Source organism: Geotrypetes seraphini, chromosome 13 (genome assembly GCF_902459505.1).
Source record: "Geotrypetes seraphini chromosome 13, aGeoSer1.1, whole genome shotgun sequence".
Classification (NCBI taxonomy): Eukaryota; Metazoa; Chordata; class Amphibia; order Gymnophiona; family Dermophiidae; genus Geotrypetes; species Geotrypetes seraphini.
Window position 1 is genome coordinate 13,216,503 of NC_047096.1, and position 26,421 is coordinate 13,242,923.

Genomic DNA, 26,421 nt, shown 5'->3' on the forward strand with positions numbered 1-26,421 from the left:
GGCAGACATGAAGAACCTGTAACCATGTATTTGAATGCACTTCTGTGTTTCCTTCTGATTCAGATCTGTCCAAGTCTCTTGCTTTAAAGGTCATCTCCCATCGGGGTGCAAAGAGCAGCTTCCCCTTCCATTGGCAGCAGTATATTAAGGTGTCTTCTGCTGCTATGGGAACAGGCTTGTGATAAGAACTGTGAAAATCCCTTTGCTCTTGTGAAAACAGGTCTTGCAGGAGCAGGTGAAATTTTATTAAGGTGTCTCCTGCTGCCCAAGGGGGAAGATGGCTTGCTGGTTTCGTGGCTGAGGTTTGTCCCAGAGTAGAACCACAAGGTGAAGTGAGTGGGCCTGGGTGGAGTGGGTTGGAGCTGGGGCATGGCTTAAAATTTCCCTCACAGATTGGGCCGCTTGGCAGCTCTGCTTATACAGAAGAATAGGATGTCCACTCCCTACTGCCAGCAGGCCTACCTCTTCAAAATGGTGGGCCTTCCCCTTTCCAGTGCATCCTGGGATATACTGGGAGGGGGAAGGCCTGCCAACACAGGAGGGTCTGGGCATCCCTCTTGCCGGTCTTCAATTTAAGGTACAGGGGTTTGGGGGGCCTTGAGCTGGGGCCCCACTAGACCCACTAGGGATTTGTTTCAGTGGGAGGGGGGGAGGTGGGTGCTCAAGGGTTCTGCTGCACAAGGGAGGGAAGGATGGAAGCTGGGCAAGAGTTCTGCTGCACAGGGGGATGGGAGGGATAGAAAGATGCAGAGGGAAGGCAAAAGGGGATGGGTGAGGGGAGAAAAAATGTTGGCACATGTGGGGGGGGGGGGGGCGAGGAAAGAGGAAGAATTGGGGTGAAGGAGTGGAAGAGAGAGATGATCATGTACATGAAAAATAAAATAAGCCCTACTCAAAAATAAGACACTGTATAATTTTCAGAGAAACACGGTAGTAGTGTTTGAGGGGCACTCCCTCACTGATACTGCAAAGTAGAAGAGTAAGCCGCCTTAGTGTAGATGGGGTAACCCTGCTGAGTTATGGGGGCAGGAGTCAGGTAAGGAAGAGTAAATTTGTCCTAGAGTGGAGTCAGTCAGAGAGAGACCTGAGACAAGAGGTCTCCAGAAGGAGAGATCTTCCCTAGCGGTGGGTTGAGAAGGCCGGGGAAGCAGAGTGGCCCTCAAGTCATTGTGAGAAAGACTGACAAGGTGAGACGTTTGTTATCTTTTGGACTGAGGTAAGCCATCCTCTTCTGCCGAATACTGTATGTGTGGACTTTGTTCAGGGGTCTGGCTGGGACCAGAGCGTGATCATTGACTAAAGAAAGAGCGTCTTCAAAATTGAGAGACTACTTTTCTTTTCACTGTGCCTATGAAGTAACAGGGCTCAGGTGTTTGAACTAATAAAGAGTTTTGTGTCTGTGAGTGCCTTGGCTTAACCCTAAAATCCGCTCAGGCTTTAGATACAATTAGTAGTAGTTGAGGAAAGACAAGGAGACTTGCATGTATTGAAGGACATTTAAAACAAATTTTGTTTTCCACTCAACTCATAATTAAGCTCTGAAATTTATTGACCCGAGATGTGGTGAAACCTGTTAGTGTAGCTGAGTTTAATCTTATTTCACATTTATATTCTGCCTTAAGCATGAGTTTAAAGTGGATTACAGTTAAGATAACACAGCACAGAAGGATTCAGAACAAAATGACATACTACAAATTTACATTCTGATGGTGAGAACACATTGTCCCAAATTCTATATACAGCGCCACCGTGGCAGCCGCTGATCATGTGCCAATCACGCAATGACACCATTTATATAGAGTTGCGCCTTTGGGAAAGGTAGGCACCAGCCATGTAGGCCAGGGTTTTCAAGGCCTACCTTTCATGTGAATTGCGCCTATGGAGGTGCTTTACAACACCTAATGCCACTTTCAGCATTAGCCATGCCTACGGTGGCATTAGGCGTCGTAAAACGCCTCCATGGGCGCGATTCCAGCGCCGTTTTTTTACATTTTTCTTTTAAATGCTGGGGGTTATTTTTCTTTTTTTTTTAAAAAAAAAACCAGCTTTTTCAACTTAAGCCCCCTTTCACTATACCGCGATAGCGGTTATGAGCGCAGGAAGCCAAGCTGAATGCTCCGCGCTACTTCCAACGCTCATAGGAAATCTATGAGCACCAGGATCTGTTCGAAGATCCTGATTCAAATTCCAGTGCCAGGCACTATGGCAAGTGGAGAGGCGTGCCTGGAAAGAACTACTCTGACTGGTCGATTCAGCCATTTCTGCAGGGGTCGTCTCCCATCACAGGAGATGCACTTTGCATCCATAGGTAAGTCGGAGTCCCACTCAAAAACGATTGTGTTGCTTTCATGGCAGTAATTTGATCCCACACAGAAAATTGGTTGATGAATCCATTACAAAATCAAAGTACCAACTAGCCATAGCTTTTCCATTCTTTAGGTACAAAAATATATTATACAAATACTTTTTTTTTTTCTAAATGATTCCAGCGCCCGAATTAGCAAAAATGTGATGGTGTAAAAAGGGACAGCGAGCACTCTTTTGGAGCGAAATGCTTTAAAAAAGATGGTGTAAAAAGGGACAGTGAGCACTCTTTTGGAGCGAAATGCTTTAAAAAAGAAAAAAAAAAGATGGTGTAAAAAGGGACAGCGAGCACTCTTTTGGAGCGAAATGCTTTAAAAAAGATGGTGTAAAAAGGGACAGCGAGCACTCTTTTGGAGCGAAATGCTTTAAAAAAGATGGTGTAAAAAGGGACAGCGAGCACTCTTTTGGAGCGAAATGCTTTAAAAAAGAAAAAAAAAGATGGTGTAAAAAGGGACAGCGAGCACTCTTTTGGAGCGAAATGCTTTAAAAAAGATGGTGTAAAAAGGGACAGTGAGCACTCTTTTGGAGCGAAATGCTTTAAAAAAGAAAAAAAAAAGATGGTGTAAAAAGGGACAGCGAGCACTCTTTTGGAGCGAAATGCTTTAAAAAAGATGGTGTAAAAAGGGACAGCGAGCACTCTTTTGGAGCGAAATGCTTTAAAAAAGAAAAAAAGAAGTTGCATATGACGACACAAAGTAATTAGATACAGAGTTTGGGAAATGAGAACATTACGTGCATCGGTTATTTCACAAAGGTATATGATGGCTACAATTACTAATGCAATTGATTACTTTCCACGCACAGTTTCTGAGCTAATAATCACTATCGCGGTTTAGTAAAACCAGGTTGGGGGGGGGGGAATTAGGTGCCTAATTTAAGGCGCCATTTATAGAATCTGGGCCATTATGTATAACATATATCTAATCTGACCCATAAACACATATAGCATTCTACGATCAGAATCGGTAACCTAATAGGGATGGGGGAGGAAGGAAACAGTATTTTCTCACAAAGTTAAATGTTCAGATTAAGAGGCCTTTCCTAATTAACAGATTACTTGAAATTCTGGTGTTAAAAAAAGTTAGTATTTCCCCTTATTTCAGATGTAGACTACTAACGTGACCAGTTTCAGGGTCGCTGAATGTGGCAAGGGTGGGTGTAACTTACAGTATTCTGTATGTGGCCCATCTAAACGGCAGCACTGCCCGTGTCGCTCTTGCATTTATGGGCTGTGGACTAGAATCATTAATTGATGCCCAAGTTATGAGCTGTAATGATCCACACTAAGCTGCTACTGCCTATCATTTATGTAGCACTGAAAGGCATACGCAGAGCTGTACATTTTCACATTTATAGACGGTCCCTACTCAGAAGAGCTTACAATCTAACTTGGACAGACAGACACGACATATAAGTTGGGGATGCAGAACCCAAGGTGAGAGGATTTAGGAGTTGAAAGCACTCTCGAAGAGGTGGGCTGACATTTATAGACGGTCCCTGCTCAGAAGAGCTTACAATCTAACTTGGACAGACAGACACGACATATAGGGTTGGGGATGCAGAACCCAAGGTGAGAGGAGTCAAAAGCACTCTCGAAGAGGTGGACCTTTAACTGGGCCTTGAACACTGCCAGAGACGGAGCCCGACGTAGAGATTCCGGTAGCTTGTTCCGAGCATACGGCGCAGTACAGTACAGTGTTATATAAAGGGCACTCTACACACTGCGCCCTTTATAGAATACTAGCTTATTGTGCGCTCTGAGCATTCTGTACGCATTAATGTGCGCTAGTAGTCTGGCACTAACTGCCTGTAACACTGGCGTTAGCTTTTGAGCATTGGCATCAAGGTGCTGACCTGCCCCACAAAGATGCGAAGGAAGAACCAATCTATCACATTATCCCGGTTAGATTACTGTAACGCTATCGATCTCGGCATAACAAAGACCCGCCTTCAAAGACTCCAACTGATACAAAATACCGCTGCGAAATTAATCTTGTGTCTCCTTTGCTTCTAAATCTCCACTGGCTCCCGATCCATCTCAGGATTCACTTTAAATGTGCATGTATTACTTTTAAAATTCTATATGGTATCTTCATCCCCCTTGTCCCCTTATTATGGAATGCTTATAGATTCTCCTATGCAAGAGGCACCCAACAATTCAAACTCTCCCTTCCTTCAGTGAAAGGAATGAAGAATTTCAGTCAATCCTTGGTCTTCAAATGATCTCAACTATGGAACAAACTTCCTCTTATCTTACAGGCTGATTATCAGAATGGCCTTTTCTGAGCTTCCTACCATTCTCCGACTCTGCCATGCAAATGTAGTACAATGAAAGGGGACAGGTTTAGGACAAACGCTAAGAAGTTCTTTTTCACCCAGAGGGTGGTGGATACATGGAACGCGCTTCCGGAGGCTGTGATAGGCAGGAGCACGTAACAGGGCTTCAAAGAAGGTTTGGATTGGTTCCTAGAGGACAAAGGGATTGAGGGGTACAGATAGGAGTAGAGGTAGGTTATAGGGATAGGAGGAGAGGTAGGTTATAGAAATAGTCAGGGACCACTGCTCAGGCAATAGGCCTGATGGGCCGCCGCGGGAGCGGACCGCTGGGCGAGATGGACCTCTGGTCTGACTCAGCGGAGGCAACTTCTTATGTTCTTAAGGGGTCCTGGTCCTTTTCAACTTTTTAGCAAATCCTTAAAAACCATTTTATTTGCTAAACACTTCGGAAATCAATCGCATTCATATTTTTTGACTGGTATTTTCTTTTTTTCTTCGTATTTCTTTTAGTTTCTGTTACCCGAGTCGAGCTCCATTTTGGTTGAAGACCCGGTATACAAAGCTAAGTCTTAGTTTAGTTAAGAACCATCCTAAAGAGTGAGATTTACCATACCAAGGAGTGAGATTTTTCAGACGCTACATCCAGGGTACAAATCTAGAATGGTTTAAGCGGAGAATTGCTTTCCAAATGAATCAAAGCAGTATTAAATTATATCAATTTTGCTTTGGAGCCTCTGAAAAATGCAAAATGGGAATCAATTTGGGTGAATTTTTTTGAGCTGAAAATTGTCTTCCATGCAGTTAAAAGTGTGTACTGTACATCAGTTTGGAAGCACATGTATTTGCAGAAGAGGGCAGGAGGAAGCAGTAGGCAGGAAGAGGTGCTCAGATTTCTTCCTATTGGCTGGACCACTTGAAGTGGTGTAGCAAAGGAAGTTGGCATCCGACATCCCCCCAGCAGTGGGAAGGGGGTCACTTAAATGCATTCTTCTCGAGCAGTGAGCAGGGTCAAGAATGAGGGCATCAAGAAAGAGTTCTTGTTCACTGCTGGCAAAGATTAGAAGATGGGGGAGGGGGTGAGATTTTTCAGATGGTAAATGTATTCCCCCTCCCCCCCCATCATGCCCCTTCTAGTCTTCACCAGCAGTACAGGAGGCGATGTCAGAATGAGGGCATCAGGGAAGAGTTCTTGCCCACTGCTGGGAAAGATTAGAAGTTGGGGGGGGGGGGTTGAGATTTTTCAGATGGTAAATATATTCCCCCTCCCCCCCCATCATGCCCCTTCTAGTCTTCACCAGCAGTCCAGGAGGCGATGTCAGAATGAGGGCATCAGGGAAGAGTTCTTGCCCACTGCTGGCAAAGATTAGAAGTTGGGGGATAGGGGGTTGAGATTTTTCAGATGGTAAATATATTCCCCCTCCCCCCCCATCATGCCCCTTCTAGTCTTCACCAGCAGTACAGGAGGCGATGTCAGAATGAGGGCATCAGGGAAGAGTTCTTGCCCACTGCTGGCAAAGATTAGAAGTTGGGGGATAGGGGGTTGAGATTTTTCAGATGGTAAATATATTCCCCCTCCCTCCCCCCCATCATGCCCCTTCTAGTCTTCACCAGCAGTACAGGAAGCGATGTCAGAATGAGGGCATCAGGGAAGAGTTCTTGCCCACTGCTGGCAAAGATTAGAAGTTGGGGAAGGGGGGGTTTGAGATTTTTCAGATGGTAAATGTATTCCCCCTCCCCCCTCCCATCATGTCCCTTCTACTCTTCACCAGCAGTACAGGAGGTGATGTCAGAATGAGGGCATCAGGGAAGAGTTCCTGTCCACTGCTGGCAAAGATCAGAGGAGGTTGGTGGAGGGGGAGGAGGGGGGAGAATGCATCCCCCCCCCCCCTTACCACACCTCTGACTATTTGGTTTAATCATTTCTCTCATGAAAGCAGTGATCCAGATTGGTGCACTCACTGGTACTGAAGCTCTGATAAGTGAGACGTGGGACTAGAGTGTGGCCCCGCCCTGAGTGGGGGGGGGGAACTCTTCTGCATCAGTCCTCCTGCCTGTACATATACTAGAAGAGGAAGTCTGTCCCAAAGGAGAGTGCACAGAGTTTCCTTCCTCGAGCCACCTCCAATAACAACATACAGGGGGGGGGGGGGGGAATGCCGCTCCGTTCTTCTGCTCGGGAGCGACCCGCCAGCCGGCCGGCGATGTGCATGCCGGTACGTGTAGTCTTAGGCGCTCGGACGCACTCCTCCGAGACGCGCGGCGGCGGAACGTGGACGAACTCCAGCTCCCGGCGTGCCCCGCGGCGCAGCTGCGGCTTTAACGCCGACCCAGAGAGCGCCCAGGGGCGCCGAGCGGGATCCGGGAGGCTGAGCGGACCGTCGAGCGAGCGCCGTGGTTTCTGCTCCCCCCCGCTCAGGCGATCGGAGGCTTTATGGGGCCACCAGCTGCCTTTGGCTCTTGTCCCTGCCCGACTCGGGCTTATTTCGTGTCGTCATTGCTGTCTAACAATAACGAAACAGGTGCCCTGGTGCAAGAGCCGGGGCAGGAATAGCCTTAAGCGCTGGAGACGAAGTTGAGGTAAGTCACTGGCCCTTCAGTGGCTCATCTTAGTCTACTCTGGCTTCTAGTTCTAGTCATCCTTTGCCTGCGTTGCGATGGGGCTTCAAAAAGGTCCAGGGCCGGCTTATCCACTAGGCAAAGGAGGGACACCGACTAGGATAGCAATGTCGGGGGTGGGGTGGGAACAATTGCAGCTGAATGTGATGGGGGTTCAAAAAGGTCCAGGGACTACTTATCCACTAGGCAAAGGAGGAAGATCGACTAGGGTAGCAGTATCAGGGGGCAGGATTTGGGGGGAACAGCTGCAGCTGAATGTGATGGAGATTCAAAAAGGTCCAGGGCCGGCTTATCCATTAGGCAAAGGAGGGAGATCGACTAGGGTAGCAGTATCAGGGGGGAGGATTTGGGTGGAACAGCTGCAGCTGAATGTGATGGGGGTTCAAAAAAGTCCAGGGCTGGCTTATCCACTAGACTAGGCAAAGGAGGGACATCGACTAGGGTAGCAATGTCGGAGGGGGGTTGGGGAGAACAGCTGCAGCTGAATGTGATGGGGCTTCAAAAAGGTCCAGGGCTGGCTTATCCACTAGACTAGGCAAAGGAGGGACATCGACTAGGGTAGCAATGTCGGAGGGGGGTTGGAGAGAACAGCTGCAGCTGAATGTGATGGGGGTTCAAAAAGGTTCAGGGCTGGCTTATTCACTAGGCAAAGGAGGGAGATCGACTAGGGTAGCAGTATCAGGGGGGAGAATTTTTTTTGGGGGGAACAGCTGCAGCTGAATGTGATGGGGGTTCAAAAAGGTCCAGGGCTGGCTTATCCACTAGACAAAGGAGGGAGACCGACTAGGGTAGCAGTGTCGGAGGTGGGGGGTGGGGGAGGAACAGCTGCAACTGAAGCAACGTTATAGGTTCTGACAGCGGCACAAAGGCAGAAGAATGGTCAGCTCATATTTCTGCCAGCAGGGTGGGTGGTTCATTTTGAAAGAGCTCTTTTACCATGATAAATACATTTCACAAATTGTCCCCCATTATGTAAATGGTGAAAATTTAGGCTATCGGTTGTGTGCAGGATTGTTCTGGGATAGGTGATATTGCCTTAATCATATTTGCTCCAAATCTCCAGGAGATCAGGGCGGGGCTTTGACAGTTAATCAGGGATAAGGCAGAGCTCGAGGCTTGCTATTCCAAGTACTTTGCATATTTGTATGAAGTGCGAGAACACAAAACCAACCCATTTCAGAACTTTTGGATTCTGAAATCGAAGTTTGTCTTGTGATCTATGGGTTTGGGGGGGGGGGGTTGTTTGGTTTTCACCCTTGTGCTGCTTTGTCAGGCACTGCCTTATCAAACCTTGCACCGTCATCACTTCTGGTGACATCGGTTCATTCTGCTTCCTTAAACTGAAAGCTGCTGCCTCCACAGCAGGAAGCGAGATCTGAGACCACAGAACAGGTGGAGAAAAGAGAGTTCTGTGGTGAGGTATCGGGAATGGCTAGGTCCTGGAGCCTATATAATGTCCTGTTCTGCTGAAAGGATACTGAAGGGGGCAGGAGAAGACAGGAGCAAAGGGTCGGGGCTTTGATATATTGCTTTGCTATGGTGCAACCTAAGCATTTTTTATAGCCTCTTATTATCTGCCGAGAACGGTAAGTATCATTGTATCAGTGATCGCTCAATACCCGTTTTCAAATTTATTACTGTAAAGTTTCATCAATTGTTAAATGTCCATTTTCAAATTATTACTGACAGTGTCCTTTTGTTATCCGCCTAGAATTTCGGATAGTATCGTGCGGAATATATAAGTATAGCAATGTCCTGAATCTCAAATTGAGTGTTTCTATTTTGCCTTTTAGCCAAGATGCCCCTTTCTCTTTTCTCCTTATTTGGACTTTATTTGGTTTCTAGGGGTAGGTGGGTGGGTGGTCTTTAATATACGCCTTGTTCAAACACATTGCTTTACTGTTTTGGCTTGTGCAAATTGTACTGTTTTGTTTGATCAATTAAAGTCTAACCATTTTGCATCCGGGGCTATGGAGGATGAAGTGACTTGCCCGGGGTCACAAGAAGCTGCAGTGGGAATTGAACCCACTTTTCCCAGGTTTTTCAGCCCACTGCACTAACCATTCGAATATTCCTCCACTCAGACCGACCCTAATCATTTAAAGGCATTTTGGGAGCATTCGGAGATAGTCCCCTGGGTAAGAACCAGTGCCGAGGAAGCTAAGGGGCAGGGTGGCGGAGGGAGTGGTATTTCTGTACCTCCTGACTGACATTTCTCTCTGCCTACTGAACCTCTTCAGGGTTGCAGCAAGATACCATCTTGCATCTGTGTGAGCTGAGGTCAGGGGACAGCTGCTGGCACTCCTTTCACTATGGCGACCGAGTCTGCTCTTCTGCTCCGAGTGTTTAATTTGAATTGCTGGTAAGTTCAGAGTTCAGTTTATTCTTCCTGGAAGATGAGATAAAAAGATGTTATAGAGTGGGGAGGGAGGGAGAGAAGGCTCTTCTTCAGTTCCTCTTGGATTTAAGACTGAGACTGGTTACGTATGGTGGAGATAGTTGTCCTTTGCCTGCTTTTGGCTTGCCCAGAAATAGCTAAGAAGAAGAAAAAAAAAACAACAAATTTTTAGATTGAATCAGGTTGGGCATACTAGATGGACCATTCGGGTCTTTATCTGCCATCATCTACTATGTTACTATGAAAGTGTAGACAATGACACGGGAACAAATTTTTCACCGTCCCCGCGGGAACTCATTTTCCTATCCCAGCGAGTTCTTTTCCTGTCCCTGCCCCATTCCTGCAAGTTCCGTCCTCACCTGCACAAGCCTCAAACACTTTCAAATCCTAAGTAGCAACATTCTAGAGCTCAGATTGTGATGTCATAATGCCTCATTCCACCAATGCCTAAGCTCCGTCCTCATCTGCACAAGCCTCAAACACTTTAATATCATAAGTAGCAACATTCTAGAGCTCAGATTGTGATGTCATAATGCCTCATTCCACCAATGCCTAAGCTCCGTCCTCATCTGCACAAGCCTCAAACACTTTTAATATCATAAGTAGCAACATTCTAGAGCTCAGATTGTGATGTCATAATGCCTCATTCCACCAATGCCTAAGCTCCGTCCGCATCTGCACAAGCCTCAAACACTTTCAAAACATAAGTGTTTGAGGCTTGTGTAGTTAAGGCAGAGCTTACGGGGATGGGACAGGGAAATTTGTCCCCGTGTCATTCTCTAGTCCAATGGTCTTCACACCCAGTTCTTGAGGACTGTCAATGAGAGATTTGCATGTTTTGGAGGTAGTAGATATGAGTCTCGCTCTCGAGCATATTCGTTAAGGATATCTTGAAAACTTAATCTGTTGGCAGTTCTCGAGGACTGAGATTGAAGACCAAGAGCTTAGTTTCTCTTAAGGCGGGGTTGATTTTAGTCTTGGAGTGATGCTGTGTTTAATGTTTCTCAGATACAGATTGAAGGTAGGTGTGGTATTTTACCTCATTTTCTCTTGGCAGATATGAAATAGAAGCATCAGAAATTATTTTATTCAGTCCATAATTGATAAAGACAGGAGAAAGGATCCCCCTCCCCCCCCCCCCCAAGTGCCATACAGAGCAGGCATTGCCTTTCTCCTCGGATGTCACATAGAAAGAAAGGAAGTCAAACACTGCTAAGTTCTGTTTCTGCTCACCAGGGCCATCCGTTACGCAAGCAAACTGCGAGAAGAGCGTATTGAGATGATTGGAGATTTCCTGAGCCAAGAACACTATGACATTGTCCTCTTACAGGAGGTAAAGTACCTGCAGGGGGCCAAAGACAGGGTCAGAGTGGGCGAGATGGTCTTCAAAGTTTAGTAAGTGCAAAATCAATCCATTTGGCTAAACTCCAAGATCAAAATAGGCGGTCATAAAATTCTCTGGAAACAATGGATCATTGCAGGAATAAGAACTTTAAATGATGTTATTTCAAATGGTAAGCTGCTTAGTTTTTCACAGCTGCAACATAAATATGGTTTTACTAAGTCACAAAGTTTTAAATGGTTGCAGCTGAAGCAAGCTATTCAGGAGGGGTTCCCTGAATGGAAAGATCTTGATACTCATTATAGTTTGGAAATCCTGTGTTTCCAGGCGGATTTCTTGGGTCACCAAGCCGCTAAGTGGTATAAATTGATATATGGTTTTAAAAACAAAAAACGGGTCTAAAAGACATTTGGAGCTTTGAGATTAAGCATCAAATTTCTGCTTCTCAATGGCCACGAATTTGGTCTTGGAGAATTAGATGTACAGTGTCGGCATCTATGAGACAGACTTGGTTCTTTTTGTTGCATAGAGCTCTTTTGACCCCAGTACGTTTACAAAAGTTTGATAGCTCTAGATCTAATAAATGTTGGCACTGTAATCTAGAAGCAGGGACTTTGGATCATCTAATTTTTTATTGTCCTTGTATTAACGCCTTCTGGAAGTCAATTTGGTCTCAAATTAATTATTTTCTAGAAAATCCAGTTGCTATGTCATATGATACAATTTAGTTTGGAACAATGATGAAAGCAAAGAGTCAAATTTCAGCAAATAATAATAAATTACTAATGATTATGACAGGGGTTGCCATTCAAAATATAACTAGAAATTGGAAAGATTATACAAGACTTAACTATACTTTTTGGTGGAATTCTATATGTTATATTTATAAAATGGAACGAATTCTTGCTATGCAAAAAGGAAATTATAACAAATTTAAAAAAATTTGGGGGCCATTGATTGAATATTCGAATGATTAGACATTTTTTTTTTTAATAGAAGAATAATATGATATGGGATTGGGAGGGTATAATGTGTGAGATTCAAATAAAATGTTGATATGTGTGGAAGGGAAGGGGGGAGGGGGGATAATATAAGATTTAATATTATATGAAGTATACAAGTGAATTGTATGAATATTGAATGATTATTGTATACTTGTTATGAGATATGAAAATGAATAAAGAATGGAAAAAAAAAAAAGTTTAGTAAGTGCAGAGGTGAACAACTTGTGGCCTGTAGGCCGAACATGGGCCACCATTGAATTTTATGTAGCCTGCGAGCCCACGGGAAGTATACACAGAAAATGTCATTAATCAGAGTTTTGGTGATTTGAAATACTATGGGCTCCTTATACAAAAATGCGCTAGCGTTTTTTAACGCACGCACCGCGCTAGCCCAAAATCTACCGCCCGCTCAAAAGGAGGCGGTAGCGGCTAGCGCGCAGGGCAATTTAGCACGCGCTATTCCGCTCGTTAAGGCCCTAGCGTGCCTTTGTAAAAGGAGCCCTATATTTTGCAACTATTTTCGGTTTGTTTCCATCATTTTTAGTTAAAGTTTTATTTATTCGGCACGGATGGTCCAGAAGCTCTGTGCTTTTCCAGATCTGCCACTATTCACTTGGAAAATTCGACCACATCACCAATGCCTACCTAGATTCTCACTGGCTACCTATATATATGGCTGGGAGGGTGTAGATGGGCTGGAGTAAGTCTTAACAGAGATTTCGGCAGTTGGAACCCAAGCACAGTACCGGGTAAAGCTTTGGATTCTTGCCCAGAAATAGCTAAGAAGAAAAAAAAAAAAATTTAAATTGAATCAGGTTGGGCAGACTGGATGGACCATTCGGGTCTTTATCTGCTGTCATCTACTATGTTACTATGTATACAAGCTCGTATTCAATTCAAATTTTACTGCCTATTATTCAAAGCACCCACTCCATCTAACCAACCGCCTAAATCGGAACCTCTCATCCAGACAAAGGAGAACCCAGTCCCCATTTTCCTACCCCCCTTTCAAAGGAACTCAACGCAAAAGGATGTATGACTACCTACTAGCAACTCAAGCAGCAAAACTGGACCCCCCTAATCTCCAACCTGCTGACAGCAACAAGTGACTTTAAATCTTTCCGAAATGAAATCAAAACCCTGTTATTCAAAAAATTTATCCAGATATCTTAACTCCCTCTTCGTTCCCCCCCTCCATATCTCTCCCCTCAACCTCTCCTCTCTTCCCGTAATATTCCCCTATAACTCATCAAAGCTTCCAGCATCCACTACGTAACTTCTCTGAAACGTAACCCTTATTCTTCTACCTATCTTTTAATCCCTCCTCACGACTCTGTTATGTAACCAGCTCCTTAAATTGTAATTTTCCCTGGAAATGTCCAGTCATCTTTTGATGTAATCCGCCTTGAACGGCAAGGTACAGGCGAAATAGAAGTCAGTAATGTACATTTTTTAGACTACGGCAAATTCGTTCAGTTTCAAAATTTCTATCCCCTAAATCCATAAATATTTTAATTCATTCTTTGGTAATTTCGAAAATTGATTATTGTAACGCGTTGTTCAAAGGTATTGCTTTAAAAGAAATCCGTCGTTTACAGATCATACAAAACGCTTCTATAAAACTCATTAAAAAAAGCAAAAAAATTCGATCACGTTACTCCGCTACTCAGGGAAGCACATTGGCTCCCTGTAGCCCATCGAATAACCTGCAAATTAAACTTATTAGTCTTTAAAAGTCTTCTATGTAAATCTCCCTCTTTTATTTACAGAGTTTTGAACCCCTATACTTAAACATAGAAACATAGAAAGATGACGGCAGAAAAGGGCTATAGCCCATCAAGTCTGCCCACTCTACTGACCCACCCCATTAAGTCTGAGTACTAATGACCTAGTTCCTTAACTCGACCCTCGTAGGGATCCCACTAGGGCATCCCATTTATTCTTAAAGTCAAGCATGCTGGTGGCCTTGATCACCTGCTCTGGAAGCTTGTTCCAGTGATCTACAACCCTTTCTGTGAAGAAATACTTCCTTACGTCACTATCGAATTTCCCTCCTCTGAGTTTGAGCGGACTCCGCTTAGATCTATTGATCAACATGTTCTGACAGTTCCTTCTTTAAAAATTATAAATACACGGCGAAATTCAATCTTTTCTGTCACAGCACCTCAAACCTGGAATTTACTTCCAATCAATATTCGTGAAGAATTAGATTTGGTTAGATTTAAAAGTAAGCTCAAATGCTTTCTTTTTAAAGATGCATTTGACAGCTGAGATAACCAGAACGTACGACCCGACCAAAGTTTTTTATAGATCTCATTATATTTACTACTCTTGCCTCCCTTCGTTTTTCCTTCCTAATGTTTACCATAAATGTTTTCTTTAACCTTCTCAAAATTGTATTTCTTTCCCTTCGTATCCCATGTTTGTCTTAAGTTTTTTGTTTGTTTTTTTTTTTTTATTAAATTAAATTGTCAGTCTCCCTCTATTAACTTATGTTTATTATTATACTATGTACATCGCTTAGAATATTGAATAAACTTGGAAACTTAATGTAATGTTGCAGCCCACCAGGGATAATCCTGAGTATAAAGATTGCCCACCCCCTGAGTTAGTATGTGAGCTGTGGCTTTGATATTTTAAATTGTAACAGGCTACATTGTACAGTGTACAGTGAGTGAGATTGTAATCTTGGCCTACACCAAATATCTAATTTTGGTTTTCAGGACTTTTTTGGGTTTAGGATTTTTAGTGTTAATGCTTTACAAGCGAGTGATTATATTTGTTTAAACAGGTAGGAGAGGATGTCAATTTAAACCCCAATCAGACCGGGAGGGGATATTTAAAACAAATAGGAAGGAATATTTTTTTTTTCTCAAGGAATAGTTGAGCTTCGAGGGAAGAAAATGGAAAATAGTTATCCAATGTGAAGTATGAAGAAAATTATACAAGTGCACTTCCCCCTCCATATTCACGGGGGTTAGGGCAGAGCCGGCCCGCAAATATTAAAAAAACTGCGAATAATATTCGGGCCGGTTCTGCCCTTAACCCCTGCTTCCCCCAGCTAATTTTTTTTTTTTTTTAATTCTTTATTCATTTTCAAAATTACATTAAGTGTTAAATATATTCATTCACATTAACAATAAGTACATCACTTACAAATAATCATTGGTACATCATATAAATTCTTATCCCTTCCCCTTTCCCATCCCTCCCACCCATATATTCCATTATCATATTATCATATCATTATCCCCCAGCTAATTTAAGCCCAATATAGTGTTTTCATTTTTTTTTTTTTTTTTAATCTTTATTCATTTTTCATCTTACAACAAGTACATAAATATTAAACAATTGACACTGAAAACATCACTTGAAATTCTATCATTATATAATGGTAATATATAAATTTTAATCCCTTCCCTCCCACCCTTCCAAGCTCATCCTCAATCAAATATATCACTTAAGTATTCTTTCTTTTTAAATTAAACATTTAATAAAAACTCAAAATTCCCCCCTCTCACCCCCTCATTCACTAATTGTACTTATAAAGTGAAATGGTATCTATTCATTGCAATATTTTGTCAACGGCCCCCATATCTCTTTAAATTTACCATAATTTCCCTTCTATATAGCTATCATTCTTTCAATTTTATAAATGTGACATAACGAATTCCACCAGAAGTTATAATTTAGTCTATTCCAATTACTTGTGATCTGCTGTATGGCGACTCCTGTCATAATCAATAAAAGCTTGTTGTTTTTTTGATGAAATTTGGCTCTTTGTTCTCATTGACATACCAAATAAAATCGTATCATATGATAAAGCTACACGATTCTCTAATAAAAAAATTAATTTGGGACCAAATTGATTTCCAAAAGGCCATGATAAAGGGACAATAGAATAATAAATGATCTAGAGTCCCTGCTTCAAGATTGCAATGCCATCATCTATTAGAGCTATCTAACTTTTGTAATTGAACTGGGGTCCAAAATGCTCTATGTAACAAAAAGAACCAAGTTTGTCTCATAGATGCCGACAATGTACATCTCATCCTCCAAGACCAAATTCGCGGCCATTGAGACGCAGAAATTTGATGCTTAATCTCAATGCTCCAAATGTTTTCAATCACTAGGAACAGGGAGGTTCCCTAGAGCAGTGTTCTTCAACCACCGGTCCATGGACCAGTGCCGGTCCACAGAAATTTCCTGTCGGTCTACAGGGCTAGCACATGTATCAGGCCCAAAACAGTGTTCTTCAGCTGCCGGTCCACGGTGCGATCGATGTGGCGTTACCTTCGAGCCAGCTCCCTCTTCCTAACCGATTCAGTGCACAAAGCCACGGGCAGTGGCTCCTACGGACATCCTGCGACTGAACCGGAAGCCTTCTCTCTGACGTTGCAACGTCAGAGGGAAGGCTTCCAGATGAGGCACGGGACGTGCAAGGTGCAATTAGTACTATTATGGGGGCGGAATCTTGGGTGGAGATTGGGTAGAGATGGGCGGGGTCTGGCCCACGACTTAGCCCAGTGTTCTTCAACCGCCGGTCCACGGACCGATGCCGGTTCACAGAATAATTCTTTTATTTCTGCCGGTCCATAGGTGTAAAAAGATTGAAAAACACTGCCCTAGAGTCCTGCAGAGCTTGCCTGCCCATCACTGTTGAAAATGCGATAGTGAAACAGCACCTCCCGCTGGTAGGACTGTAGGTGGAAAACTCCTGCTGAGCTTAGAAGGAACGGTGATTGTGATGTCTGTTAAATAGGAACACCTTGACAAACGAGCAGATCTATAATGGCGACTGTGGCCAGTGATACGCTGAAAGGAGCGTCCAGAGGAGGAGGAGGCTTTTATTTTAAAACATTTAGGGCTCCTTTTACTAAGCTGTGATAGCAGTTGAGCTGGCGTTAGTTCTAGCCGCATAGCGCGCAGGGCAATTCTGCGCGTGCTAAAAACGCTTTCGCTGCTTAGTAAAAGGAGCCCTTAGAGTCCGCAAATCACAAAAATCTGTGCGGGTTACAAAATGCATACAAATACGTTAAAGCAAGCAGTCGCACATTAAAATTTGCAATAAAATAATACAGATGCATTTTTCTTGGGGAAAGGGGGAGCCCCTTTAAGAAATTGGTAGGCTGGGTGGGCACATCACTGGGTGTGGCCAAATGGGAGGCGCTTCAGTTTAAAGGAAAAGTTCACAAAATTAGTGAAAATAAGTTTTTTGTACCCCTGGCGCACCACATTAAAGCAAAAAGTGAATTGGTTGTTCTTACCGTAAACTGCTTGAATTTGTATTAGTTTCTCTTGATTAAAATCAGTTTGCAGGTCAAAGCAATGGAAACCCTCTTTTAAAAAATTTTTTTCCCCCCCCCATCCTTTTCCAGATATGGAGTGAGAGAGATTACATCAATCTGAAAAAGAAGCTTTCCAGCAACCATCCCTTTTCCCACCTTTTCAAGAGGTACGAGACTAGAATCCCTCTCCCCTGGGTGCCGCACGCAGTCCTCGGCCCACAGTGTGTTTGCTCATGATTCGGAGAGATTTGCAGTAGTTGTTTGGACTTACTTGATCAGTTGCCTTTTCAAGCCTGAGCTCTAGATGAAGTATGTTCAGGTTCAGTAGGTATTTCCCTGCCCCAGAAGGCTTACGATCTGTTTGCACCTGTATGAAGCATCACACTTGTTGAATTTAAGCTCGGCGGTGCCCAGTACCGACACCGTTCTCATGGTCTCACGAGAACAGTGTGAGAACTGAGCTTGAAACCTACTGAGAGCTATGTAATGTGCGTGGAAAACACACTGTTAATTGGGAAATGCCAGTGGGGAGCGTGCGTGTTTTGTGGAAAGTGTCGGGGAGCCACACATGGGGTTGATGGAAGCCGCCACTGGTGCTTCTGTTGCACAGTGAGGAAAAGAGTACTAGATGTGTAAGGCAGTTCTTTCATTTCTTGTGTATATAAGAAGCTTTCTTTATAAAGCAGTGTCTCTCAAAGTGCGTGCCACAACATAGGGCTCCTTTTACTAAGGTGCATTAGGGCCTTAACACACAGAATAGCATATGCTAAATTGCCATGCAAGCTAGACCCTTAACGCCAGCATTGAGCTGGCATTATTCTAGAAGCGTACCGTGTGGTTTAGCGTGTGGTAATTTTGTGCGTGCGCTAAAAACACTAGCGCACCTTAGTAAAAAGGAGCCCATAGTGGTGTGCCATGAGAGATTCCAGAATTTTACTTTATTTATTAAAAATTCCTTTCATAAATATAGACTAGAATAGATGACATGTACGTTGCGTACACAAGAGTCTGTCAATGTTATGAGCGTCTGTGTACGTAAGGATACAACCGCCCAGACGAGCATCATTCTTTGACATGATTGGTTCTTGAAAACTAACGGCAATTAATTTTATTTTTTTATGCAGCAGTTATCCTAACTTGAGCAGCAAAACAAAGTTTTGTTACCGTTTGGATCTTCTTATCTTTGCAAACTTGGATTTTCAGCTCTGACAGAAATTAAATTTTTAAAAGAGAACTGCAGATGGTGGATGATGAAATGCGTGCTTGCTTGTCAACTATCGAGCCGCATTTTGAGCTAATTTGCACTCAAAAACAAGCACATCCATCGCATTGATTAGCAATGCTATCTACTTTAGTTTCACCGTTGTTGCAATTACCCATACATAGCTTAAAGAACTTTAAAGAAATAATTCTCTAATTTAATTTTTTGTTGGTTTTGCAATGTTATCATTTCAATTGTAGTGTGCCGCAAGAAACACTTGCTCCGTTTAGTGTGCCACAAAAAACATGTGCTCCATGTGCCAGAGCTAAAAAGGTTTGAGACACTGTTATAAAGAGCGGGGACTGATTTGTAAAAAAGATGCCATTTCCCAAATTGTAGCTTCCTACAATGGAATTATAAAGACATTTTTGAACAGAAATGCAGAACTGCCTTGGTTCTCTGTCCTAATGAGTTAACAAGATGAGAAAAGAGAGAGAGGTGTGTTAAAACTTGCCTTCCTGTCTTGCAGCGGTGTCATTGGCAGTGGGCTTTGTGTCTTCTCCAAGTACAAGATCCTGGACACCTTCCTGTACAATTATTCTCTCAATGGCTACCCTTATATGGTGAGTGTAGAGCATGCTTATCCGCTGTTGTACCTCAAAAAATCAGGAGCCCTGTCCTGGGTGCAAAGAGAGAAAGAGACCCAAGAACAGATGATGTGGTGAACGGGTAGGGGAGCTGCAAGCCGAGCTTAACAAAAATATAACTCCTCATGCTTGGTAAGTTTTGTATCTTGGCCAGATGGTGAATATGCCAGCATCTTGGCTTACCCCAACCAAGGGCAATAACTAGTCTCTCCATCCAGAGACCATGACTAGCTGTTGTGTTGTGTAGGGGTGGGTGGGATGCAAGAGTGCTTGGCTAATGCCATGCTTAACAAAAATATAACTCCTCATGCTTGGTAAGTTTTGTATTTTGGCCAGATGGTGAATATGCCAGCATCGTGGCTTACCCCAACCAAGGGCAATAACTGGTCTCTCCATCCAGAGACCATGACTAGCTGTTGTGTTGTGTAGGGGTGGGTGGGATGCAAGAGTGCTTGGCTAATGCCATGCTTAACAAAAATATAACTCCTCATGCTTGGTAAGTTTTGTATTTTGGCCAGATGGTGAATATGCCAGCATCGTGGCTTACCCCAACCAAGGGCAATAACTGGTCTCTCCATCCAGAGACCATGACTAGCTGTTGTGTTGTGTAGGGGTGGGTGGGATGCAAGAGTGCTTGGCTAATGCCATGCTTAACAAAAATATAACTCCTCATGCTTGGTAAGTTTTGTATTTTGGCCAGATGGTGAATATGCCAGCATCGTGGCTTACCCCAACCAAGGGCAATAACTGGTCTCTCCATCCAGAGACCATGACTAGCTGTTGTGTTGTGTAGGGGTGGGTGGGATGCAAGAGTGCTTGGCTAATGCCATGCTTAACAAAAATATAACTCCTCATGCTTGGTAAGTTTTGTATTTTGGCCAGATGGTGAATATGCCAGCATCGTGGCTTACCCCAACCAAGGGCAATAACTGGTCTCTCCATCCAGAGACCATGACTAGCTGTTGTGTTGTGTAGGGGTGGGTGGGATGCAAGAGTGCTTGGCTAATGCCATGCTTAACAAAAATATAACTCCTCATGCTTGGTAAGTTTTGTATTTTGGCCAGATGGTGAGAATGCCAGCACCGGGGCGTACCCCAGCCGAGAGCATTAACTGGTCTTTCCATCTAAGATTTTCTTGATTGTGGGTTCACCAGGAAAGTAGTGTACTGTGTGATGGTGACATTTCTTTGATTTTGCATCTTTTTTTTTAATACTGTGGGACTATCTTCACTTCCTGTTCTTTTCAGATTCAGCACGGGGACTGGTTCTGCGGCAAATCGGTGGGTTTGTTCATTTTGAACATCAGAGACATGGTCTTCAACGTCTACGTCACACACGTGAGTGGGCATCGAAAAGGGGAAGAGGGCCGCCAAAAAAGAAAAGGGATTCAGAAAGCAATTCTGAGGAGGTTGCCGAAATTTAGGCGCCAGGAGGCTGCGTGCTAAATGCAAATTTTATACGGGCAAAAATATCTTCCTTAAAGTGGCAAAAATCTCTCTCTTACAACCTAGCGATTGGCTCTGCGAGCCAGCGCAGCAATGCGTATTGGAAAAACTTGGCCCAGTATAGGAAACCGCCCTTTCCTCTAAGTTTTTCCAATACGGATTGCTGCGCTGGCTCGCAGAGCCAATCGCTAGGTTGTAAGAGAGAGATTTTTGCCACTTTAAGGAAGATATTGGATATTACACCATTCTAATAATAGACTCCTGAGGCAGGTCCCGTTGGGCCGAAACACGACTGTTAAAAATATTGGTTGTACAAGGATGCTTTTGAGACCTAATTATTGGAGTCTCTATTGATCCCATTCGTTGCTTAAACTGAGTCATCCTCTGTTTTAGGCTCTGAGAAATTGAATTAAAAGTTAAAAAAAAAAGAGTTCTTAATTTTCTATTATATTTTTATCAATACAGTGGTGCCTCGCATAACGGACGCCTCGCACAGCGAACGCTGCGCACAACGAACTTCAGGTCTTGATTCGTACAACGGACTTCGTTTCACACAACGAAGTCGCCCGAGCTGCATCCTTCCGCGCAGTGTGCGTGACGCTACCGGCTACCCTCCTCCTCCTCCTCCATCAACCAAATGGGAAGTTACATCATGAGGGGAGAGGAAGGAGGAAGGAAGCAGTTGGCAGCATACGCACTGTTAGAGCCCTTTACAGACTTCAACAGCAGCGGGAGAAAGCAGTCGCCGGCCCTGTTTCGCCGATCGAGGGGGGGCCCTGTTTCGCTGATCGAGGGGGGGCCCTGTTTCGCCGATCGAGGGGGGGCCCTGTTTCGCCGATCGAGGGGGGGTGCCTGGTGTTGCCGATCGAGGGGGGGTGCCTGGTGTTGCCGATCACTGCGGGGGGGGGGGGGGGGCGGGCTTTGGCAGAGGTGGGAGAAAGCAGTAAATGAGTGGAAGTTGGCAGGCCTGGGGATAAAAGGGCAGTCGAAATACGGTATGTTGGAGCAGGGGATGAGAGGGAGGGAGAGAAGGGGAAATATTGGACAAGGGCAGAAGGGATGCTAAATCATAGGGTGACAGGCAGAGAGAACAACAGGAAAAAGAGTTGAAACAATCTTGAACCCTGAGGGTGAGGGAAGAGAGAGGTGGTGAGATGATTGATCATGGGGAGAGGGACAAAAGGGAATAGAGATGGGATAGGAAGATAGTGGAAGTAAAAGGACAGGGAGATGTATGTTTTTAGATGTATCTAAATAAAAATAACAAAAAATTTATCTTTTTTTATGTCATCTTAGCATATTTTATGCTACAGAACGAATTATTTTTTTTAACATGTATTGTTATGGGAAAACGCGTTTCACATAACGAACTTTTCGCATAACAAACTTGCTCCTGGAACCAATTAAGTTCGTTGTGTGAGGCACCACTGTACTTTTAAAATTTCTTACCCTCCATTTGTAATTTTCCTTTTATGTATCCTTTTCTATACTTATTGTAGTTCTCCCTACTTCCCTTATGTATTGGTACGTCATGTCCGTCTGTGTTGGTTTTAGTTAATAATTAAGACCCTGTCTTAATTGTAAATCGCTTTGAATTAATGATATTGCGATGCATCAAAATTTTAATAAAACTTGAACATATCAATAAAAGACACTGAGCACCAGAGCCTTCGCTGTTGTTCCTACTGCATTTGGTGAGCAATCATAGAATTCACGGCTTGTTCAGCCCTCCAACCCTTCTGTGCGTTTTGTCTTCCAGCTCCACGCTGAGTATTCCCGAGAGAAGGACAGGTATCTCCCGCATCGAGTGCTGCAGGCTTGGGAACTGGGCCAGTTCATCCGGTGAGTTGGGAAGTCCAGTAACTGCTCTGCTGGACCCTCTTCTCTCTAAGCAGGATGTGTTTACGGTGGAGCGCGGTGCGTGAGCGCTAGGAAGTAGACCGTCGCAGGGCGCTGTCTTTGGAATCTATTGCTTCAGTTTTTTTAGGTTTGATGGGGTGTAAAGGATTTTCAAAAGCAATTTTAGGCACAGATTTTTGCGACGCATTGAGAAGTTTAGAATGAATGTGGCACAGGGTGATGAGAGCATGGGATCAATACACGAAGCTGATATAGCAGACGGTGTATGTAGCTACAGTGAAATAAGTTTTGAAAGTAATCTAGGTCAGTGTTCTTCAACCACCGGTCCATGGACCAGTGCCGGTCCACAGAAATTTCCTGCCGGTCCACAGGGCCAGCACGTGCATCAGGCCCAAAACTGTGTTCTTCAACCGCCGGTCCACAGTGCCATCAATGCGGCGTTATCTTCGAGCCAGCTCCCTCTTCCTAACTGATTCAGTGCACAAAGCCACGGACAGTGGCTCCTACGGGCATCCTGCGCCTGAACCGGAAGCCTTCTCTCTGACGTTGCAACATCAGAGGGAAGGCTTCCAGATGAGGCAATTAGTACTATTATGGAGGCGGGGTCTGGGGTGGACATTGGGTAGAGATGGGCGGGGTCTGGCCCACGACTTAGCCCAGTGTTCTTCAACTGCCGGTCCACGGACTGATGCCGGTCCACAGAATAATTCTTTTATTTCTGCCGGTCCATAGGTGTAAAATGGTTGAAAAACACTGATCTAGGTTTTATTGTTAACCGTTTAGAATGAGTCGATGGATGGTATATGAGAGTTTTTATAAATAAATTTAGATAAATATAAGAGGCAGAATAGGAATGAGGGGCTTTGCGTTTCCTTGTGCTGATGCTTGTCCAGTAGCGTAATGCGGGAAGGGGCGGTCCGCCCCGGTCGCCATCTTAGGGGGGTGCTGGCACCCGCACCCCCCCTTCCCGCTCCTCCCTGCTGCATGTGTGTGCCCCTTCCCTTCCCTCATATGTCATTAATTTTTCCAGCATGAGCAGTATCACGAACTTGCTGCCCGCGTCGGTGTCGGCCCTCTGCGACGCCGCTTCCGTGTCCCGCATCTTGGAAGTGACGCCAGAGGGAGAGCCGACACGACATGGGCAGCAAGTTCATGATACTGCTCATGCCGGAAAAGTTACAGAGGTATGGGGGAAGGGAAGTGGGGCACAGGGGAGTGGGGCAGGAGCTTGGGTGTGGAGAAGAGGGCAGAAGAGGGGCATCGCCCCCGGGTGCCACTCCCCCTTGCTGTGCCACTGTGCTTGTCCCAGTAGCAGACTCTCTAAAGTAGGGGCTCTCGACCCAGTCCTACAGCACAATCAACCTGTCTGGTTTTTGGGAAATCCACAAGGAATATGCATCAATGTAGGCAGGACTCCTGCAGAAAGATGGTATATCAAATCCTATCCCCGTTAATCTTTTATGTCCTGCCTACATTGTATGCTAATATCTACTACTTATCACTTATATAGCGCTCAAAAGGCATACGCAGCGCTGTACATTTGACATTTATAGACGGACCCTGCTCGGTAGAGCTTACAATCTAACTTGGACAGATAAGACATGACATAGAGAGTAGGGGATGCCGAACCCAAGGTGAGAGGAGTTAGAAGTCAAAAGCACTCTCAAAGAGGTGGGCTTTTAAATGGGCCTAGAACACCGTCGGAGATGGAGCCTGCCAAAGGGATTCGGGCAGCTTGTTCCATTTTCATTATCAACTAAAGAACCATCTAGAACAATTTCAGCTACTCCACGCATATTCATTGTGGGTATCCTGTAAGCTTGACTGGCTGAGAGGAAGATTCTCAAAACTTACCGTGCCCTTAACGATGGTCGCTAAACCTGTTTTCAGCCGGTTTAGTGTGCATGTATTTTAGCGGCCGATTATCAAAACGGCTCACCACGGTCTTTCCCGAGCTTTCTAGTACTCTCGAATTCTGCCATGCAAATGTAGCACAATGAGGTCGTTAATACTAAAGTGGTAGTGAAATAGGCTCGTCAATATTCAAAAGAAGCACTCCAGACGATTCTCTGTCATTGCCGTGTGATTCTCCCAAGCGCGGTGCCGGCTTTTGGCAACCAAAAATCACCGACTGCTCCGGAGTGCCAGTACTTTGAAAATCGCATCTCGGGCATGTGCTTCTGGCTGTGGCTTATGATAAAATTTGACATTAAAAAAAAATTACAAGATTTACATGAATTATAGTAGGGTTTTGTTTTTTTATTGGATTGTTATTTTTGGGGGGAACAAAAGCACACTTCCTGAACACGTGTATTATAGGCATGTCTCATGTGTTTCTGGCTGTGGCTTATGATAAAATTTGACATAAAAAAAAATTACAAGATTTGCATGAATTATAGTAGGGTTTGTTTGTTTTTTTGGGTTTTTTTTTGGGGGGGAACAACAGCACACTTCCTGAACACGTGTATTAGACATGTCTCATGTGTTTCTGGCTGTGGCTTATGATAAAATTTGACATAAAAAAAAAAATTACAAGATTTGCATGAATTATAGTAGGGGGTCTTTTTTTTGGGTTTTTTTTGGGGGGGGAACCAAAGCACACTTCCTGAACACGTGTATTATAGACATGTCTCATGTGTTTCTGGCTGTGGCTTATGATAAAATTTGACATAAAAAAAAAATTACAAGATTTGCATGAATTATAGTAGGGGGTCTTTTTTTTTTGGTTTTTTTTTTTGGGGGGGGGGAACAAAAGCACACTTCCTGAACACGTGTATTATAGGCATGTCTCATGTGTTTCTGGCTGTGGCTTATGATAAAATTTGACATTAAAAAAAAATTACAAGATTTGCATGAATTATAGTAGGGTTTTTTGGTTTGTTTGTGGTTTGTTTTTTTGGGGGGGAACAAAAGCACACTTCCATAACACGTGTATTATAGGCAAGTCTCATGTGTTTCTGGCTGTGGCTTATGATAAAATTTGACATAAAAACAAAATTACAAGATTTGCATGAATTATAGTAGGGTTTTTTGGTTTGTTTGTGGTTTGTTTTTTTGGGGGGGAACAAAAGCACACTTCCATAACACGTGTATTATAGGCATGTCTCATGTGTTTCTGGCTGTGGCTTATGATAAAATTTGACATAAAAACAAAATTACAAGATTTGCATGAATTATAGTAGGGTTTTTTGGTTTGTTTGTGGTTTGTTTTTTTGGGGGGGAACAAAAGCACACTTCCATAACACGTGTATTATAGGCAAGTCTCATGTGTTTCTGGCTGTGGCTTATGATAAAATTTGACATAAAAAAAAAATTACAAGATTTGCATGAATTATAGTAGGGGGTCTTTTTTTTTTGGTTTTTTTTTTGGGGGGGGAACAAAAGCACACTTCCTGAACACGTGTATTATAGGCATGTCTCATGTGTTTCTGGCTGTGGCTTATGATAAAATTTGACATAAAAAAAAAATTACAAGATTTGCATGAATTATAGTAGGGGGTCTTTTTTTTATGGTTTTTTTTTTGGGGGGGAACAAAAGCACACTTCCTGAACACGTGTATTATAGGCATGTCTCATGTGTTTCTGGCTGTGGCTTTTGACAAAATTTGACATAAAAAAAAAATTACAAGATTTCCATGAATTATAGTAGGGGGTCTTTTTTTGGGGGTTTTTTTTTGGGGGGGGAACAAAAGCACACTTCCTGAACAAGTGTATTATAGACATGTCTCATGTGTTTCTGGCTGTGGCTTATGATAAAATTTGACATAAAAACAAAATTACAAGATTTGCATGAATTATAGTAGGGTTTTTTGGTTTGTTTGTGGTTTGTTTTTTTGGGGGGGAACAAAAGCACACTTCCATAACACGTGTATTATAGGCAAGTCTCATGTGTTTCTGGCTGTGGCTTATGATAAAATTTGACATAAAAAAAAAATTACAAGATTTGCATGAATTATAGTAGGGTTTTTTGGTTTGTTTT

General features: G+C 43.7%; 1 protein-coding gene across 2 annotated transcripts in view; it reads left to right on the forward strand.

Annotated features, from left to right (window-relative positions):
• Positions 1-6,892: 6,892 nt before the first annotated feature.
• SMPD2 (sphingomyelin phosphodiesterase 2) overlaps positions 6,893-26,421 on the forward strand; it is a 53,091-nt gene continuing 33,562 nt past the window's right edge. Inside the window, exons 1-8 of one of the 2 annotated variants that reach the window (XM_033919365.1) lie at positions 6,893-7,218; positions 9,342-9,395; positions 9,498-9,619; positions 10,892-10,988; positions 17,380-17,456; positions 19,020-19,113; positions 20,385-20,474; positions 22,342-22,424. In XM_033919365.1, the coding sequence (XP_033775256.1) occupies positions 9,570-9,619; positions 10,892-10,988; positions 17,380-17,456; positions 19,020-19,113; positions 20,385-20,474; positions 22,342-22,424 (491 nt within the window). In that variant the 5' untranslated portion in view covers positions 6,893-7,218; positions 9,342-9,395; positions 9,498-9,569. The remainder of the gene's footprint in view (positions 7,219-9,341; positions 9,396-9,497; positions 9,620-10,891; positions 10,989-17,379; positions 17,457-19,019; positions 19,114-20,384; positions 20,475-22,341; positions 22,425-26,421) is intronic. The other variant, XM_033919364.1, reaches the window with a different exon arrangement.